The following is a 20,080-nucleotide window of genomic DNA, read 5'->3' on the forward strand; positions in this document are numbered from 1 at the left end:
CTGAGCACTCTTCTAGGCATTTGAAATGCAGCAATGAGCACAATGCACAAAATCATTTTCCTCCTGCAGCTTACACTCTTGTACGTAGAGGTAAGAGATAATAAAGCAAATACATATGTAAAATATATAGCATAAGGCTGGGCACCGTGACTTAAGCCCATTATCCCAACACTTTGGGAGGCTGAGGCAGGAGGACTGCTTGGGCCCAGGGGTTTGTGACCAGCCTGGGCAATGAATCAAAACTTCATCTTTACAAAAAATTAAAAAAAATTTAGCTAGGTGGGGTGGTGCATGCCTGCAGTCCCAGCTGCTTGGGAGGCTGAGGCAGGAGGATTGTTTGAGCCTAGGAATTTGAGTCTGCAGCTAGCAATGATTGCACCACTGCACTCCAGCCGGGGTGACAGTGAGATGTTGTTAAAAAAAAAAATACATATATATATATATATATACACACACACACACATCATATATATAAAAAATATATATATAGCACAGTGCTAAGGGGAAAGCGAAGCAGGGAATAGTGATGAGGGAGTGTGTGGGAGTGAGAGAGCAGGTGTTACAATTTTAGGGAGGGAAGACCGGGGATGAACTCCCTGAGGTGATGTTTCAATAAAGCCCTGAAGGCAGTGAGGTAGGGAGCCCTGTGGATATCTCCGCAGTAGAACAGGGTGTAAAGGCCATGCATTGGGAGTGTAACTGATGTGCTTAAGGAATGGCAAGGAGGCCAATGCAGTGGCTGCAGAATGTGGGAGAGGAAAGTAGTGGGAGCCAAGGTCAGGGAGTTGAAGGGTAGGGGAGGTGCTGATGTGATAGAGCCAGGAAGGCCTTTGTAAGGACTTTGGGTCTTCTCTCAGTGACATAAAAAAAAGCCATTGTAACATTTTGTGTGTGTGTGTGTGTGTGTGTGTGTGTTTCAGAAAGGTGATATGATCTGACTTATGTTTTTGTTTTTGTGTGTTTTTGAGACAGAATCCCGCTCTGTCCCCCAGGCTGGAGTGCAGTGGTGCGATCTTGGCTCACTGCAACCTCCGCCTCCCCGGTTCAAGCGATTCTCTGCCTCAGCCTCCCAAGTAGCTGAGATTACAGGTGCCTGCCACCATGCCAGGCTAATTTTTTTTGTATTTTTAGTAGAGATGGGGTTTCACCATCTTGGCCAGGTTAGTCTTGAACTCCTGACCTCATGATCCACCTGCCTCTGCCTCCCAAAGTGCTGGTATTACAGGCGTGAGCCACGTGCCTGGCCGACTTATGCTTTAAAAGGAACTCTAGCTGCTGTGTTTTTTTTTTTTTTCTTTTAACTTTTATTTTACGTTCAGGGGTATATGTGCAGGTTTGTTATACAGGCAAATTCGTGTCACAGAGGTTTGGTATACAGACTATTTCGTCACCCCGGTACCAAGCATAGTACCCAATAGGTATTTTTTTTCTAATCCTCTCCCTCCTCCAGTGTCTGCTGTTGCCCTCTTTGTGTCCACGTGTTCTCATTATTTAGCTCCCACTCATAAGTGAGAACATGCGGTATTTGGTTTTCTGTTTCTGCGTTCATTTGCTAAACTGCTGTGTTAAGAATAGACATACGACTGAGTGCAGTGGCTCATGCCTGTAATCCCAGCACTTTGGGAGGCTGAGGCAGGAGGGTTGCTTGAGCCCGGGAGTTCCAAGATCAGCCTAGACAACATAGTGAAAGCCCATCTCTATAAAAAATTAAAAATATTAGCTGGCCATGGTGGCCCATGCCTGTAACCCCAGCTACTAAGGAGGCTGAGGTGGGAGGATCACCTAAGGAGTGTGTTTGGCAAAAAGAGCAGGAGTTCAGTTTTGGGCAGGTTTAAGTTTGAGATGTATTTTAGACCTCTAAGTGGAGATGTTCAGTGGCAATTGGAAATGTAAGTCTGGAGTTCATGTTGATAAGTTTGGGAGAATGAATGAAATAACCGAGGGAATGAGAGTAGACAGAGAAGAGATCAATTTCTGAGACCTGAGGCACTGTAACATTTAGAGGTCATAGAAATGCAACATTCATGGAACAAATATTTGAGCATCTGCTATGGGTAGGCACTGTGCCAGGTGCTGAAGATACATCAGTGGATATGATGTAGGCAGAACCAGTAAAGGAGACTGAGGAGGAGTGTTCGCATGTAATGAAGTCTAAGAGATTTTTTTTCCTCTTTTAATTCAAAGTGTCCTTAATTTCTATGCCCTCATCCCATCTTGGACAACTGCACCAATATCCTAACCATTCATCCTTTTGGTTTTTCTAGCTCTAATACATTTTGTACACTAAAACCAGATTAACGATCCCCCAAATACTGCATTTGTGAGGTTACTGCCCACCTCAATCACATGTAGGAGGATCATTTAAGACTAAGCAGGATCATTTCTGAATTCTTCTTCCTTGCATTAAAGGCTCCCATGATTTTTTGGTACATTTTTTTGCCTTCTTTCCCACCACTATGTCAAAACGTATTATTTATAAAATAGCTGGTCCAGAGGCAGTCCAGAGTCAAGGGTGGTGGCTCATAAGCCCAGCACTTTGGGAAGCTGAAGCAGGAGGATAGCTTGAGGCCATGAGTTCGAGACCACCCTGGGCAACATGGTAAGACCCCATCTCTTAAAAAATTTTTTTTAAATTAAAAAATATAAAAGAAAATAAAGTAACTGGTCCAAGAATACTCAGCCAATAAATGGTGAAGCCAAAATTGGGCCCTGGCTAGGATTTGTGGAAAGCTTCAAGACCCAACTAGAAAAGGCTGGATACATTAAGCTCAGGCCTCTCAGATACAGAACTGGTCTTGGAGACTGCCTGGGCGGCCAGTTTGACTCTCTCTCTCCAGGTTCAGACTAACCATACCGAGGTTCCCCTGCTTAAAAATCACCATGGTGACCCAGAGTGATTTGGCTAAGCTTTGGCAGATGGTGTCATTCTCAGGTCACAAACCAACCTCAGATATGAGGATGATACATTGAAAGGCAAACAGGGCCAACTTTAGTCGTTACTTAGCTCTGGGCCAGCCAGGGAGTATGGTCAAACTAGGCTAGTCCCTGGGAGAAGAGAGATATGTGGACTCTCAGGGGCACTATTCGAAGTAAGCTAGATACCTGAGATGATCTTAAAATCCATGCTTTTGAAGGTGTTCATTGCAGCTGAAGACAGCCTACAGATTCTTCAGTGTTCTCCATATCATTTTTGATCTAAATCAAGCTGAATCCTGAGACTCCATTTCCTAGTTTTTGCCATAGTAGTTTCTGCAATACCTACTGCACATTGGGTGCATATGTTACCTCTGGTCTTCATAATATCTCTGCAAAAGGGGGACTGTTATTACTAATATGTAGATGAGGAAACTGAGACTTGGAAAAATAAAGTGACTTATCCAAGGACAAATATTAGTATGTGATGAAGCCAGGAAAAACCCCAGGTCTGTCTGCCTCTTGACCATGTGCTCTTTCCAACACAATGCAGACTCCACATTCCAGGCCAAATCTCAGGTTTACTGTCTCTGACATGTTAAGAGCAATGGGCACATATTCTGTTAATGCCTAGAGGCGTGCTGAGCTAATGACCGGCACCTCCCTAGTGATTAGCAAGAGAGGAGAATGGCTTTGAACTGGGAAGGGGAAAGGAGTCACAATTCCACCTCCTCGCTACACTTCTGCCTTCAAGTCCAAACCTTCTTAGGTTTAGCCTGATATTTTATTTTAGTAGACTGCTTGGAGCTTTGAGGAGTTTTGTTTACATGGCTGTGATATTTGTTTATATGGTCAGGTTTTTTTATTTGCCTGAGATGTCTGAGGAAGGGCAGAGTGATGGGGAAGGAAACTGAATTCTAACTGATGACAGGATAAAAGAAATAGAAGGAACCTCCCACGGCCCAATTTTCATCCCCTGGGCCCTACCCAAAGTAAACAGCTTTCAATTTTGTTTTCTTATTATATACAGTTTTACATGGGCTGGATTAGAGAGAGGAAGGACTTGTTATACAAGATGACTAACTGTACACATTCATTTAACTAGATCAGGGAGGTAAGTGGCAAATGGTGGAGTCTCTTTAGGGCTATACCGGAATTGCCTTCAGACTTCACAGTAAACTCACAATGTAGTATCACTATCCCCCCCCACCCACCCTTTTTTTCTTTGAGACGGAGTCTCGCTCTGTTGCCTAGGCTGGAGTGTAATGGCATGATCTCAGCTCACTGCAACCTCCACCTCCCGGGTTCAAGTGATTCTCCCGCCTCAGCCTCCTGAGCAGCTGGGATTACAGGCACCCGCCATCACGCCCGGCTAATTTTTATATTTTTGTAGAGACGGGGTTTCACCATGTTGGCCAGGCTGGTCTTGAACGTCTGACCTCAGGTGATCCGCCCACCTCGGCCTCCCAAAGTGCTGGGATTACAGGAGTGAGCCACCACACCTGGCCTATCTTCCTTCTTCTTAAAAGGGGAATAGGCCGGGCACAGTGGCTTATGCCTGTAATCCCAGCACTTTGGGAGGCCAAGGCGGGCTGATCACCTGAGGTCAGGAGTTCGAGACCAGCCTGGCCAATATGGTGAAACCCCATCTCTACTGAAAAAAAAAACAAAACAAAAATTAGCTGGGCGTGGTGGCGGGTGCCTGTAATCTGAGCTACTCAGGAGGCTGAGGCAGGAGAATCACTTGAACCCAGGAGGCAGAGTTTGCAGTGAGTCAAGACCATGCCACGGCGCTCCAGCCTGGGCGACAGAGGGAGACTCCATCTCAAAACAAAAAAACAAAACAAAACAAAAAAGAAAGAAGTCTCAGAGTGATACAGTGACCTGCCCCAGTCGAAGCTAGTCAACGAAGGTGCTGGGATCTGAGTTCAGGCCTCTGGGACCCTCTGTCTGTGTCCATGGCTCCATGGTCTGAGGTGGCAAGTCAGACATGTGAGTTCTGGTTCCACCTCTGTCACTAACATTGAGCAGAACACTCTGTCTTTAGATCTCTGGTGCTGCATATACAAAATGGGGATAAAAAATGCTGACCTCACATTTATGGTGAGCACAAAATAAATTACTAAATTGGAAATTTTGTTTATATGGCTGTGATATTTGTTTATATGGCCATTTAAAAAATTTGCCGATAAATAAACATAACGCCTTTGCAACTATGAGGGATTATCATTGCTCTTTTTAGGATTTGTCCTTTCTGTGCCTCAGTTTTCTCAATCATAAAAGATGTGCCGGGCGGTCACAGTGGCTCATGCCTGTAATCCCAGCACTTTGGGAGGCCGAGATGGGCAGATCACCTGAGGTCAGGAGTTTGAGACCAAGCCTGGCCAACATCGTGAAACCCCGTCTCTACTAAAAATACAAAAATCAGCTGGGAGTGGTGGCAGGTGCCTGTAATCCCAGCTACTTAGGCTGAGGCAGGAGAATTGCTTGAAACCGGGAGGTGGAGGTTGCAGTGAGCCGAGATTGTCACTGCACTCCAGCCTGGGCGACAAAAGTGAGACTCTGTCTCAAAAAAAAGAACGAAAAAAAAAAGATGGGACCAGGTGATCACCAAGGTTCCATTTCTGGCTCTAAAATTCTATGCTTTTATAAGTCTAAACAGCTCTGGGCTACAAAACAGTTTGGTTTTACAGGATACTTCTTTGCAATGATATTTACCAGAATTTTAACAGTGCTGTTAGAGCCTCTTGTGTTTATAAAGGGCTCTGAGCTCCTAATCTTTGTATCTTAATATTTGAAAGCCTCCTTTGGAATGAGATGAGAAACAGCTACCTTGACACATACTAGATTTTTGTTGTTGTTGTTGTTGTTCTTAATCTATACAATCAAGTGAAATCATTCTCTACCAAATCAGGAAGAGAAACACAAAAATGTTATTCTACCAATCCTGCAGCAACCACCTTGATTTGGAAAAACAAAACTGTCCCTTTCTCTAGCTTAAAAAAAAGGCTGTACTTTATAGTAATTATCCTGCTCTATTTTATCAGAAATAACCAACACCTTTATCACAAAATAACTTCTTGAGCCACTAAAAGGCAATTATAAAAAAGCCAACTGTGTCATCCAGAGCACCATGGTAACCAACATCACTAGGGCATGAAAAAATAGTTGTTCGTCACTAGAATCTAAGCCAGTTAGTGGTTTGGCTTGCTAAGCAACACTGTAAAAATAGCAGAGTAACAACCCATTATCTGGAGGTCTGACTTCCCACTGTTTTGAATATGGTCCCAGAAAGAACTGTCCCAGGTCTCTCCATTGACTCCCTGCCCTAGGCTTACAGTCAAAGCCTAACGAATCATTTAACCAACAAGTATTGATTGAAGCATACTATATATCAGGCACATGATTCTCAACATGGTATTCACTTAGTTTATCAGTGAAACAGAAACTGTGAGATGAACACAGGAAAAGTGGTTTTGTGGGGAATAGTGGGACAGGGATTTGCTGGAGGCAGATTCAAAGAGAACTAACAGCTGTCAGCCAGAGGACAGAGAAAAATGTGAAAAATAGGGAATACAGTATAAAATAACTACACTCTCATGATCATGATCCTGCGTCATCAAGAAAAGATTAAGTTATATTTAGAATCCTTTGTTAAGGAAGGCAGGAATGGGTATAAAACATTTTAGAAATATCATCATCAAAAATGGTTAAAATATAAAGTTTTAGCATTTGAAGGAAACAAAATTATGTTTGACAAATATCTCCAGCTGCCTAGCTCCCCATTTTGCTGGAAGAAAAGCAACATTATGATAATGGCTTTCCCAGCATTCAGACACAGTGTCGGCTCCCCCGCTGCCTTTCTTTTTCAGCTGAAACTCCTGCCTTAGCTGGAACACTCTTCCCTTCATAATTGCTTAGCAGGGTCCTTCTCCTTCTTTTAAGGCTGAGCTGAAATTCCACTTTCTCAGAAAAGTTTTCTCATATCATCTAGGGACTATTTCTCCCTTCCCTTTTCACCCACTGATGTTTTCTGGATTCCCTTTCCTGTACCCCAGGCTGCCTTGTATCATCATTTCCATCATGGCCCTTCCTTCTTTCTTGTTCCTGGAGGGCAGGGTCAGCACTGCATTTATATCCATGTCTATCTGCCGAGCCCTGGTACTCAGTACATACTACTGAACTGACCTGCCCAGACGCTGTTGAGAGTCACTGGGGGAAAACAGGAGGGTGGCTGGCAGAGGTGGCACTTTCCCTCCTGGATGTTACACAGCCCAGGAGCTCGGCATGGCACCCATGCTGGCCCTCCTTCCTCAGGGCCTTTGCATGTCTGTTCCTGTCTCCTGGGAAGCTCTTCCTCTGATGAACTCCTTGTCACCGTCCTTTAGGATTCAGCCCAAATACCACTTGGCGAGGGAGAGTCTATCTTTACCTATAAGACCAAGTCTATCTATTATATGTTCAGAGCTCCCTATACTTTTTCTTCAACTCACTTAGGACAATTTGTAATTATTTATTGCTTGGTGTCTCTCTCCTACTCGACTGCAAGCCCTAGGAGGGCAGGAATGGTGTCTGTCTTGTCCACACTGCATCCCCAGTGCCTAACACAGGCCTGACCAGAGAGAAGAATGGCCATTCAATACAGGAAGGAAGGAAGGAAGGAAGGAAGGAAGGGAAAGAAAGAAAGAAAGAAAGAAAGAAAGAAAGAAAGAAAGAAAGAAAGAAAGAAAGAAAGAAAGGAAGAGGGAGAGAGAGAGAGGGAGGGAGGGAGGGAAGGAAGGAAGGAAGGAAGGAAGGAAGGAAGGAAGGAAGGAGGGAAGAGAGAGAAAGAAAAGAATTGAGAATCCCATTTTGAAAAGGAACATAACAGTAGCAAATAAAAAGAGAATTTAGAGTTGTTATTGAAGGTCCCAGAATCCCCAAACATGGGCCTAGAAGGAACTCGTTTTAAGACAGTACTACTAGGAAAACCCACAGACCTTCCTCGGAGACACCCAAACGCTTCAAGGGAGCAAGAAACACAATCAAATGTATTTGGTAGCTAAAAAATGGAATTGAGATGAGCTATGATATTCTTCAAATACAAGAATATTCACAAAGGATGAGAAATAGAAAAAATGGAATTTAACTGCAGCCTGTGGGATTTAGATAGATAAAAAGACAAGTTTGACAATGAAGGCTGGTATGGCCTGGAAAAGATAACTAAATCTGAAAAAAGTGTGAATGAGATTCTCTCACAGGTTTTTTTAGTGCCCCTTCCAGTTCAGATTCTATTGTTACCTGGCATTTCTTTTGCCAGGCTGGAAAAAAAAGAATATAACAACATTATAACAATCACAATGAAAATGTTTAAAGGAAAAAACCCCACAAGTTTATCATCTTGAATATTAATTATTTTCACTTTTTCATTTCCTTTCATTCTTTCTCTCTATATACAATGGACTACACTTGGTTTACTGTTTTCTGTATTGTTTAGAAAGTAAGCATCTCATTACAAATTTTACTGATTATTATTTAGCAACATTTAACACATTTTAAAAACGTAATACATCTATTTATAACAGTGAAATGTAACTGTGGATGAAAAAATTTATTTTCTTTTATGGAAGACAAAGAATAGAGCACTAATGCTTTGGCAGGTATAGAATTAAGCAATGGAATGGTTATTCTTCCTGCAAAAATAGCTAAGGTCAGCATTTGGAGTGTAAAGTAAAACACTGGCTTTTTGGACTAGATTATTCTGCAGTGAAAAGGCCACCTTGTGTGTCTGGGCCAGGAGCACTTACTGGCTGGTTGGAATACTTTAGGCCAGAGGTCCCCAACGTTTTTGGCACCAGGGACAGGTTTTGTGGAAGATGATTTTTCCACGAACTAGGGTGGGAGGGGGGACAGTTTGGGGATGGAACTGTTCCACCTCAGATCATCAGGCATTAGATTCTCATAAGGAGCACGCAACCTAGATTCCTTGCATATGCAGTTCACAATAGGGTTCTCGCTCCTAATGCCCCAGCTGATCTGACAGGAGGTGGGGCTCAGACAGTAATGCTTGCTCACTGCTCACCTTCCACTGTGCGGCCCAGTTCCTACCAGGCCACAAACTGGTACCGTTCTGCAGTCTGGGGGTTAGGGATCCCTGCTTTAGGCAACAGACCACTTGCAGGAAGACCAAAGATGGAAGAGGATATTTTTAGCTCCATAATGTCTGCCTAGCTCACCACTGTGTTCCCAGAGTCTAGTATAATGCCTGGCCCAAAGCAGGAATTCAAAAAATGTTTACTGAATGAATCAATGAATAAGCAAAGACTGAGTATAGATTGTGCAGTAGGCTGTGTTACAGCCATGCTAGTGTACAGGTGGAGCAGCCTAGCATACGTGGGTTGTGCTCTTTTGTTTGTAAAGATGGTGTTACTAGCCCAGCAAAGCTAAATTGTTTAATTGAGTTAAATGTCAGTCAGTGCTGTATTACTCAGAAGCTTTGACTTCAGAACAAAGCTTTATTCCTTTCCCCTGTTGTCTATACAGAACTCGGTGCCTCCTAAAAGCAATCCAATAATAGAGTAGTAAATTTAAGAAGTATGATATATCTCTACGGCTCCATTTTTAAAATTAGTCTTCTCAAATTATAGAACTCAACCTTGAGGAAACTATAGCAAAAATACCATCCTATAAGAAAATCACTCAGGATTAGAATGGGACATTTGATTTGTGCTTGATGGCAGGACAATGGGTTTTTCTTTTTGTTTTCTTTTTAAGAATTTCATTATTATGTGCAATATATTTTTAATATAACAAAATATTGAGTTACTATTTCAGGACAGTGGGATGATTATCCTCATATGATTTTCATACTTCTTTTTTCTACTATTCTATATTTAAATTTGTTTCTGTATAAATTATAGAAACATAAATTTCAGTAAAAAATTTATAAAAGCAAAATATGACTGGGTGCAGTGGCTCACACCTGCAATCCTAGCACTTTGGGAGGCTGAGGCTGGCGGATTGCCTGAGCTCAGGAGTTCAAGACCACCCTGGGCAACACGGTGAAACCTCGTCTCTACTAAAATACAAAACTTTAGCCGGGCATGGTGGCACAAGCCTGTAGTCCTAGCTACTTGGGAGGCTGAGGCAGGAGAATCGCTTGAACTCGGGAGGTGAGATCACACCACTACACTCCAGCCTGGGCGACAAAGTGAGACTCCATCTCAAAAAAAAAAAAAAATGCCACCTAGTCATAGTTATTGTATCCTCCATGTTCCCATTGCATTTTTTCATTTCTAGTATAGCACTTTCATTTTAATGCTTTATGTACCAAGGTCTGTCTTACCCATATCCTGTACTTATATACTGAGACATGACTTGTAAATTTAAGGTCACCGGAAGTCATGGGAAAGGTGATGTCCAGCTTGCCTTCTAGCTTTGCAAAGGGAAGTGCTATTCATCCACTATGCTTTAGGCTCTTTGGGAACAGAGATTTTTATCTCTTACCCCTAACTCTTAGCACAGTGCTTTACATGTGAAAAGAAATTGTTGTAATAAATATTAATAGATGTACCTAAAGAAGCTGAGAAACAATAGATGCAACACTTTTCTTCTAACACTAACAAACTTCTAAGTTTGATCTGTTCTGCTGCATAGTCCAAAATGATTTAATTCATTTACTAGTGCTCTGCAGATCTCTTCCATTATATTAAAGTTTAACTCCTTAAGTCATCCATTCAGTCTTTAAACAAACATTTATTGAAAATTTACTATGTGTCATATCCATCGTTAGCTGCTGGAGCTACAAAGATAGATAAGTTTTGCCCTGGAGATGCTCATTATATGGGCGGGAGGCACTTATAAACAAACGCTGATAGTACAGCTTGTTAGTTCAATGACTGAGATATGCACATAAAACAATGAAGCTGGCCAAAAAATCTATTTTTGTATTTTGGGGTTTACAGGAGAAGTTTCCCAGAGGAGGAGGCCCCTGAGCTGAGTGTCAAAGAGCTGGCAATGAATTAGTCAGGCAAAGCATATTCCTGACAGAAGTGCAGTGTGAATAAAGGGACAAAGACAAGAATAGCACAGTGCACCACAGAGTTCAGCGTTGCTGGAGGGTAAAGCTGTGGCAGGGATGAGGCTGGAGGGGAGGGCAGGAAGCAGGTCATGAGTGCATTGCTGGCTGCCTTACCAGCTTAGCCTGTCTCCCGTAGGCAGCAGGGAGCTGCGGAAGGGCTTTAAGCAGTGACATTACCGGAGATTATTTTAGTGGCACTAGAGAGAACGAATTTGAGGGAGACAAAAATGTGAAAAAGTGTAACTTCTTAGGAGGCATTTGCATAAATGAGTAAGAGACTTGTGTTTATATTTAATAATCATAGCTAACATCTACTTAGTACTTATATGACAGGTAGTAAGTAAGCATAATGCAATAGTCTTAATATTTCACACAATCTTATGAGTAAATATTAGTATTATTTTCATTTTACAGCTAATGAAACAGACATAAACAGTTAAGTAATTTGCCCAGGGCCAGTATCAACCCAGGCATTCCAGTAAGTCTTATGTTCTTTTTTTGAGACAGGGTCGCATTCTGTTGCCCAGACTGGAGTTCAGTGGCATGATCTTGGCTTACTGCAACCTCCGCCTCCCAGGCTCAAGCAAGTCTCCTGCCTCAGCCTCCTGAGTAGATGGAATTACAGGTGTGCCCCATTACTGCCCAGCTAATTTTTGTATTTTTAGTAGAGACAGGGTTTCACCATGTTGGCCAGGCTGGTCTCTAACTCCTGACCTCAAATGATCCACCTGCCTCGGCTTCCCAAAGTGCTCAGGTTACAGGTGTGAGCTACCACGCCTGGCCGAATCTTATGTTCTTAATCACTATCCTGTTAAATTTCTGTCTCCTGAATTAGAATGAAGCTCTATGCAGACAAGGACTATGTTGGTGGTGTTCTCCACTGTGCCAACACAACTATTTGTTGAATAAAATCAGTGAATAACCTAAGAGGAACAAATAGTGGATTAAATTATGTACAGACTTAAGAAATCGTCATGCACTGCTTAACTATGGAGACACTCTCTGAGAAATTCATTGCGAGGCAATTTCATGATTGTGTGAACATCATAAAATGTACTCACACAAAACCTAGAGGATACAGTGTACTACACATATAGGCTATCTGTTATAACCTATTAATCCTAGGCTACAAACCTGTAGAGCATGTTACTGTACTGAATACTGTAGGTAATTGTAACACAATGGTAAGTATTTGCTTATCCAAACATAGTAAAGGTAATGTGTTGCCTTATGACGATGTTAGGTGTTATGACTGCTAGGACATCACTAGGTGACAAGAATTTTTCAGCTCCAATGTAATCTTATGGGACCACCATCGTACAAGGAGTCTATCATTGACCAAAATGACATATGACTGCAGTTGGATGCAATATTGGCATCCAATTATTTGGCCAGCTTTGGTGATTGTTATGGACTGAATGTTTGTCTTCCTACAAAATTCATATGTTGAAGCCCTAACGACACCCAGAGAGGCCTCTAAGGAAGTATAGTAGTTAAGATTAAATGATGGCATAAGGGTGGGCCCTAATCCCACAGGATTGGTGTCTTTCTAAGAAGAGAGGACCAGAGCCTCTTGCTCTCTGTGGGCATGCACTGAGGAAAGGCCATGGAGAGAAGGAACCCATCTGCAAGCCAGGAAGAGCATCCTTACCAGAAACTGAGTTGACCAGAACCTTGATCTTGGACGTCAAAGCCTTGAATTGCGAGAAAATAAATTTCTGTTAAGTCACCAGTCTATGCTATTTTGTAATGACAGCCTGTGCAGACGACAGTGATTAATAGGATGAGGTGAATGCAAAGGAAAGTTTTCTAGCCTGGGAGACTAAAGGGACAAGTGGTGCCACTTATTGGGGACAGAGGCCCATGAAGAGGAAGAGGAGAGATTTGCCTGGATCAAGGAACCACATTAATTATTCTGTACTTAGGGTTCACCTCACTCAAACATAGAAATAAAGAAGTTAGGTATTTAAAACCATTTATTCAATAAATGTTTATACATCCCCTAGCCATGGTGGTCACTGTACTTGTCCTGAGAACACAAAGTAAGTAAGATTCATTCTCTGCCCTCAAGGAATTACAGTCCAGTGGTGAGAAACACTGTTCCCTTTTGTAAACCTAGCACTCTAGTGTGAAAGACCATTTTCCTCTTACCCACTTCTAAAGACTTGCAACTCATAAGAAGTAAAAAGATAAAATCCCATATCATCACCTGTAACTGCAGAGTTGTTTAAGATTGGACAAGAGAAGGTATATAGAAATGTTTTATCAAGTTCAATATGCACGTTAGCAATTACTGTAATTATAAAGCTACATTACTAACCTGCAGAAACTAGAGGTGGATTCACCTCCATTGCAGCCATGGGCTGCAATCAGAGGTGAAAAGGCTACCTTTGAACCCTGTGGGTGGCAGGAATTCCAGGATAGAGGAAGGAATAAGACAGGTGTAGCAGGGAAAGAACAGGCTTTGGGGTCCTACAGATGTAGTTCACATCACAATTCAGTCAGTTATTAGTTATGGAAAGTTGTACAAGTCATGTTTTTGATCCGAGCTTTAGTTTCTTCATCTGTACAATGCAGTTAATAACATCTATCCAGGAGGGTTGTTCTGAGTATGTAAAGGGCCTGGCATGGTGCCTGGAAGAATTGTTGGTGCTCAGTTAATGGTAACTGTGGCTCCTATTAATATCATCATTTTCCTCTTCTACCTTCTAAGGGGTTTGTTGGTGGTTAAGTTACTTGAGACGCAAGGAAGTAAGGAAAATGGAAGAGCTATTAAAGACCTGCTTTAGAATTTTTTTTAAATTATTTATTTATTTATTTTGAGACAGAGTCTTGCTCTGTCACCCAGGCTGGAGTACAGTGGTGCGATCTCAGCTCACTGAAACCTCTGCCTCCTGTCTCAGCATTTCTCCTGTCTCAGCCTCCCAATTAGCTGGGATTACAGGTGTGTGCCACCACACCTGGCTAATTTTTGTATTTTTAGTAGAGATGAGGTTTCACCATGTTGGCCAGGCTGGTCACGGACTCCTGACTTCAGGTGATCCACCCACCTTGGCCTCCCAATATGCTGGGACTACAGGTGTGAGCCACTGCACCCAGCCAAAAAAGTTATTTTTAAAGGTAAAGAAAAGCAGTTCAACCCAGCTTTCCTCTCCTAACCTATGGTGCAAATGTATAACTCCTAAAGAAAATGACCACTATTTTATATAGCTTGCAGCCTGAGAACATCCACCTTGTTCATTATGTCTTATAGTCTATCCTAAGTAGATCTACCAAACACTGTTAATAAGGGGTCGCTGAAGGCAATGATTCTCAAACTTTAATGTCACATAGGAGCCACCTGGCGGCTTGCTAAAATGCAGATTTTCATTCAGTGGATTTACGGTGAGGCATAAAATTCTGCATTTCTAATAAGCTCCCAGGTGAGACTCATGCTGCTGTTTCATGGACCTTACTTTGAGGAAGTAGCAAGGCTATGAAAGCAGGTGGAAATATCTTCCTTGGCATAGTATTCTCTGTAATGGCTTGCTTCTCTTTAGTGATCTACCTAAATACAAAGTACCTATTAATAAAACACTAAAGGAGCTTTTTTTCAGACCAGGTTTAGAAATTCTGCACAGGGATTCATTTCAGATCAATAACAACTTTTTGGAACAGCTTACTATGTACAAGGCACTGTGTAAGGTGCTGGGGATATAAGAGTTAATATGACAATTCCTGCTTCAAAGGACTGCTCATTATGCCCTGCATATTGCTAACCTCCTGAGGACAGTCTTCTTGTCTCCCCTGTTGCCTAAAACTGTATAGATGTTTAAAAAATACTAAATGAGGCCAGGTGCAGTGGCTCACGCCTGTAATCCCAGCACTTTAGGAGGCCAAGGTAGGTGGATCACCTGAGGTCAGGAGTTCGAGACCAGCTTGGCCAACATGGTGAAACCCTGTCTCTACTAAAAATACAAAAATTAGCCAGGCGTGGTGGTGCACTCCTGTAATCACAGCTACTTGGGAGGCTGAGGCAGAAGAATCACTTGAACCCAGGAGGCAGAGTTTGCAGTGAGCCGAGATGGCGCCACTGCATTCCAGCCTGGGCAACAGAGTGAAACTTTGTCTCAAACAAACAAACAAACCTAAACAAATGAATGAATGAGTTCATAGGAGTTTCATTTAAAACATCTGCCAGCACACGACAATGAGACACTATCTTAACTGCTCTGTATCTTAACTATCACTTTTAAGAGGTGACTAAGTTAAAATGAGGCCGTTAGGGTGGGCCCTAATCCAATCTGACTGGTGTCCTTGTTAGAAGAGAAAATTTGGACACACAAGGAGACACCACAGATGCATGCATACAGAGGAAATACCATGTCAGGACACAGTTAGAAGGTGGTGACTGCAAGCCAAGGAGAAACGCCTCAGAAGAAACCAAACCTGCCAGACACCTTGATCTTGGACTGCTAGCCCCCAGATCTTTGAGGAAATAAATTTCTGTGGTTTATGCCACCCAGTGCCCAGATCTAAGACCCTACTTCTGTAAGATACACAAACTGTAAGCATAATTCTAAGAGTGGATAGATGAACCTCAAGTTGCAGCGGGAACTATGAATGCAAGGATTAAGGCAAGATGGACGGAACAGGGTGAGACAGCAGCCGAAAATGGACTAAAATAGCTGCCATATATACATTTCTTTCCCTTCTCATCATACCAACACAAAGTCTAGGGCTGTTCTCTCAAATCTGAGACTGAAAGTAGCTTTTAGACCGTTTTCCCCCCTTCCAGGCTACATTTTAATATTTAATATGATTTCAAAATATTGTGGCAGGAACAAGACCCCAGATTTGTTTGCATTCAAAGTTCTAAAGATTATTTATGATGTTAAAGTAGTGAGATTGAATTTTCCCTTCCCTCCCTCCCTCCCTTCCTCTCTCTTTCTCTCTTTCTTTCTTTTTTGAGACACGGTCTTGCTCTGTTACCCAGGCTAGAGTTCAGTGGCACAGTCATAGCTCACTGCAGCCTCGGGCTCAAATTATCATGACATTAAATTTTTGACAAAAAATTTATACAAAATGCAGTCAAATGAGAGTACTGCTAGCCATTAGGAAGCTATATCTGAAGCCTGAATCTGAAGTCAAGGGATTGATTTTTTGGTTTTTGTTTTTAATAAACATTCCAACTCATATCAGATGAATGCCTCCTTCAAAGGAGTCATTCTGGAAAGTTCTACACTTATTCTAATTATGTCCCTGTTTTGAAATTATGATGTCTGGGCTTGCTTTCAGGGTTTCTGAGATAGTCTTTTGAATGCTCTCAATGTTGACTCTTGAAAGTAGATTTGATTTTAAAAAACAATCAAGGGTTCTGGGCCAAATCTGGTGAATTAGGGGGACGGTCAAACTGTGTAATGCCAAGAGGGGTGACTCTAATGTATCCAGGCTGATTTTTCTTGAGCGAACTTGTAGTCACCAGAAGGCACTTTCTGAAGACAAACTCAGACATGAAGTAAACATGTTATAAGCATGACAGCAAGCTTGAGTTTGGGCAGGAGGGTTGGAGGATAGTGATAGCGCTGAAGGAAACCCCACTCATTTGGGTATACAAGTTTTCTAGGATCTCCTCTACCCAGAATATTTCTTCAGGTCCAGATCTATCCTATTTCACAGGACCACAGTTCCCAGAATTACAAGGATCCTACTGCCTTAGTCAACTTTTAAACCCCAACCTGAGTACTTCCCTCCCCCCCACAAAGACAGGGTCTTGCTCTTTTGTACAGTGGTGGGATTACAGCTCATTGAAGCTTTGAACTCCTGGGCTCAAGTAATCCTCTCGCCTCGGCTTCCCAAAGTGCTGGGATTACAAGCATGAGCCACCGCGCCCGGCCCTGGACCTGAGTACTTGATATGTGTGCAATCGATACCTGATGGGAAGTTAAGTATGGGGAAGAACGTCTAAGGTGTCTGGGTTTAGTCTACATGATTCAAAAGGCAGAAGAGCTAGGAGGATTTGGAGACACAAATTTCTGCTCTATATGAGGAAACATTGTCAGCCACTGGAGCTGTCCAGCAATGGAACTAGTTTCCTCTGTAAATAGTGAGCTTTCAGCCCTGGGAGGAGTTTAAAGCAAAGGCTGCTTGTATGGGAACCTGTAGATGTGCCTCCTGTAATAGGTGGGGAGCTATGCAATGATCTTCAAGGGTTATCTCCCACCTACACAGCATCTGACACTTGGTAGGTCTTGGAAAAACACTGATGGAATGGAATAAATAAGGAATATGGTGCATCTTGTGAATCAAGTAGACGGGAAGAGGCCTGGGGCTCAATCAGGAGCAAGAAGTGAGGCAGAAGTGAGATGAAAATAGCCAGGGAGCCAAGAGGTAGAGTCTTCCTTGGGTTTTTGGTACCATAGGAGAGAAATTGCTTTGGGTACCTAGAGCCTCACGTGGTTAGGAAAGGATAATACCTTTGAAGGGGATAAGAGTTGGGAGAGAAGATAGACTACTGCTCACCCTTCTTAAACTCCTCCAGTACCGTGTCCAGTCGGGTGTCATTGAAAACACAATGCAGGGGCCGGTTGTAGAAGCGGGTGACAGTGAGGAGCGGGGTGCAGTCGTCGGGGTCCACGAAGGCCAAGTCCTTGACAAATAAAATGTCCACAATGTTGTGCCGCTGGTCGCCCTCGTACACTGGGATGCGAGTGTAGCCGCTGCGCAGGATCTCGGAGACAGTGGCGAAGTCGAGCACCGCGTCTGAGCGCAGCATGAAGCAGTCTCCCAGGGGGGTCAGCACCTCCTCCACCACTTTGGTGCGCAGCTCCAGGGCACCCTGTATGATGTTGAGCTCCTCCTTCACCAGGTCGCTGTAGGGGTCTGCGGCCCGTAACGTCTCCAGCAGCTTCTCCCGCGTGTAGAAGGTGCTTATCTCCTGGCGCAGCGCCCAGTCCAGCAGGCGGCCCAGCGGGTAGCACACGGGGAAAGCGGCTGCCATCAGAAGCCGGGTCAGGCACACGCTGTGCGAGGCAATGGCCAGCCCGTGCCGCGAGCATACTGAGTAGGGGCAGATTTCGGCGCCCAGGAATACCGCGCCGGTGCACACGAGCGCCGGCAGCCATGGGAAGTGGATCCCCTCTTCGCTGTAGTCTTCCCCGGTGCCCCCGACGCCCGGCGGCAGCGAGGTGTACAGCCAGCCAGCCAGGGCCGCGTTGGCTCCGGCTTGGCCCAGGAGTAGGGTGCAGAGCAGATGGGTCCCCCTGCCGCGAACGGCCTGCACGCGGCGCGCCTGCTCCTGCTCGGCGGCCGAGCCGCTGTTCCGCAGCACCCGTAACTCCACCGGGTCCAGCGACAGCAGGCTCAGGCGCAGGCCGCTGAACAGGGCCGACAAGGCTAGCAGCAGGAGCGCCCCGAGCGCCCGCAGCCACGCAGGGGGCAGCAGGTCCCCGCCTGGGCCGTACAACCGCGGGCGGACGCGCAGCAGGAAGCCCCCGGCGGCGCCGTGGTGGTGCCACGCGCGCCCATCCCAGGCGCAGAGCGAAAAGAGCTTCCCGCCACCGCCCGCGCCGCCCCGCTCCGCCTCGCCCTTGCGCAGCTCCCGCACTCGCACCTGGACTAGGGCCGAGCCTGCCACGCCCCCGGGACGCAAGGGCCCCAGGACTTCCACGTCCGATGCCCAGTCGCTCTGCTCGCGGCAGCGCTGCGGTCCCGGGGGGCGCGTGGGGACCGCGCTGGGGGCCACGCCGCTACCGCCCGGGGGCTCCTCGATGAACACGAGCCGCGGAGCCCAGTCGCCGGTGCCATTCTCCCCCGAGTTGAGGGTCGGTGAGGGCACCGGTGCGGCGGTGGCCGGCGGTCCTGGCTGGAAATAGACACGCAGGAGGAAACTGGTGCCTTCGGCGGCGCGCAGGGTGCCCCCCTCCAGGGACACGCGGCCTCCAGCAGTGTCCTCGGGCCGCAGGCCCAGCAGCCAGGCGGCGGCGGCCGGGGGCCGAGGAGACAGAGAAAAGAAGAGCAGGAGCACAGCACCTCGGCTGCAGCAGTCTCGGAGCCTGACACCCACCGCTGCTGCCGCCGCCGCGGCCGCCGCCATCCTGCACCCAGCGCGGCTGCACGTGATACTGCAGAAAGCCGAGCGAGAGCTGGAGGGAGGAGGAGCCGGAGCCGGGAACCCAGCCGCAGGCAGGTCACCACGTGTACGCCCACTGCGCGCGTGGGCTGGTGGCGGTGAGCATTCAGACTCCGCCTGGGCAGGAGGTCCCCGCGGTAGGCTGGAGGTGGCCAGGCATCACCGCACCGTGCGTAGCGGGTACACACTTCGGTGTATCTGAGATGCAGCCTGAAAAGTCTGGGTTTGCAGCATGGCCTCCTACTCCAAAAGTAAGGTGCCCCTCTACGAACTCCTACCCGGCAGTAATTCCCTGCCGGCTCCACTGCTTCCCCATTGGCCCGGGAAATTTCCCAGCTTTTTGCTTCTCCTGCCACTTGCATTCCCCCTTCTGGTCAAAAGAATATTCTGGAGTCAATTCTTGAATATGTGAAAACGTTTAGCCTCAACTCCAACTGACCTTTCATTATTGCAAAAATTTCTGGATTATTTAAGTTCAGGTCCTAGTTAAGATCCGAATGTCCATCAATAAGAAACTGTTGAAATAAGTGAAACCACTGTGCAATGGAATATTATGCAGCAATAAAAAATAATGTGGTGGATCCATTGTATATGTGATATGGAAAAAAATCTCCAAAGTAATTGTAGAAACAAAGTAAGGTGCAGAACAGCAAGTATAATATGCTACCATTTGTGTTAAAAGTATTTATGTATAAATTTGTACACACACACATTTATATGAGATTTATTTATTTATTTATTTATTTTGAGATGGAGTCTTGCTCTGTCGCCCAGGGTGGAGTGCAGTGGCACAATCTTGGCTCACTGCAACCTCCACCTCCCGGGTTCAAGCGATTCTCCTACCTCAGCCTCCTGAGTAGCTGGGATTGATTACAGGAGTGTGCCACCACGTCCAGCTAATTTTTCTATTTTTAGTACAGATGGGGTCTCACCATGTTGGCCAAGCTGGTCTCGAACCCCTGGCTTCAAATGATCCATCTGCCTTGGCCTCCCAGAGT

The 20,080-nt window shown here is 44.9% G+C and overlaps 1 protein-coding gene across 7 annotated transcripts in view; it reads right to left on the reverse strand.

Annotated features, from left to right (window-relative positions):
• The window catches only part of CNNM1 (cyclin and CBS domain divalent metal cation transport mediator 1), a 68,516-nt gene extending 49,175 nt beyond the window's left edge, over nt 1-19,341 (reverse strand). For 2 of the 7 annotated variants that reach the window (XM_063627323.1, XM_055252415.2), the window contains exon 1: nt 17,474-19,329. In XM_063627323.1, the coding sequence (XP_063483393.1) occupies nt 17,474-19,046 (1,573 nt within the window). In that variant the 5' untranslated portion in view covers nt 19,047-19,329. Of the gene's footprint in view, nt 1-17,473 lie in introns of all 7 variants that reach the window. The other 5 variants (XM_063627352.1, XM_055252407.2, XM_055252393.2 and 2 more) reach the window with 5 other exon arrangements.
• Nucleotides 19,342-20,080: the final 739 nt, after the last annotated feature.

This window comes from Symphalangus syndactylus, chromosome 2 (genome assembly GCF_028878055.3).
Source record: "Symphalangus syndactylus isolate Jambi chromosome 2, NHGRI_mSymSyn1-v2.1_pri, whole genome shotgun sequence".
Taxonomy (NCBI): domain Eukaryota; kingdom Metazoa; phylum Chordata; class Mammalia; order Primates; family Hylobatidae; genus Symphalangus; species Symphalangus syndactylus.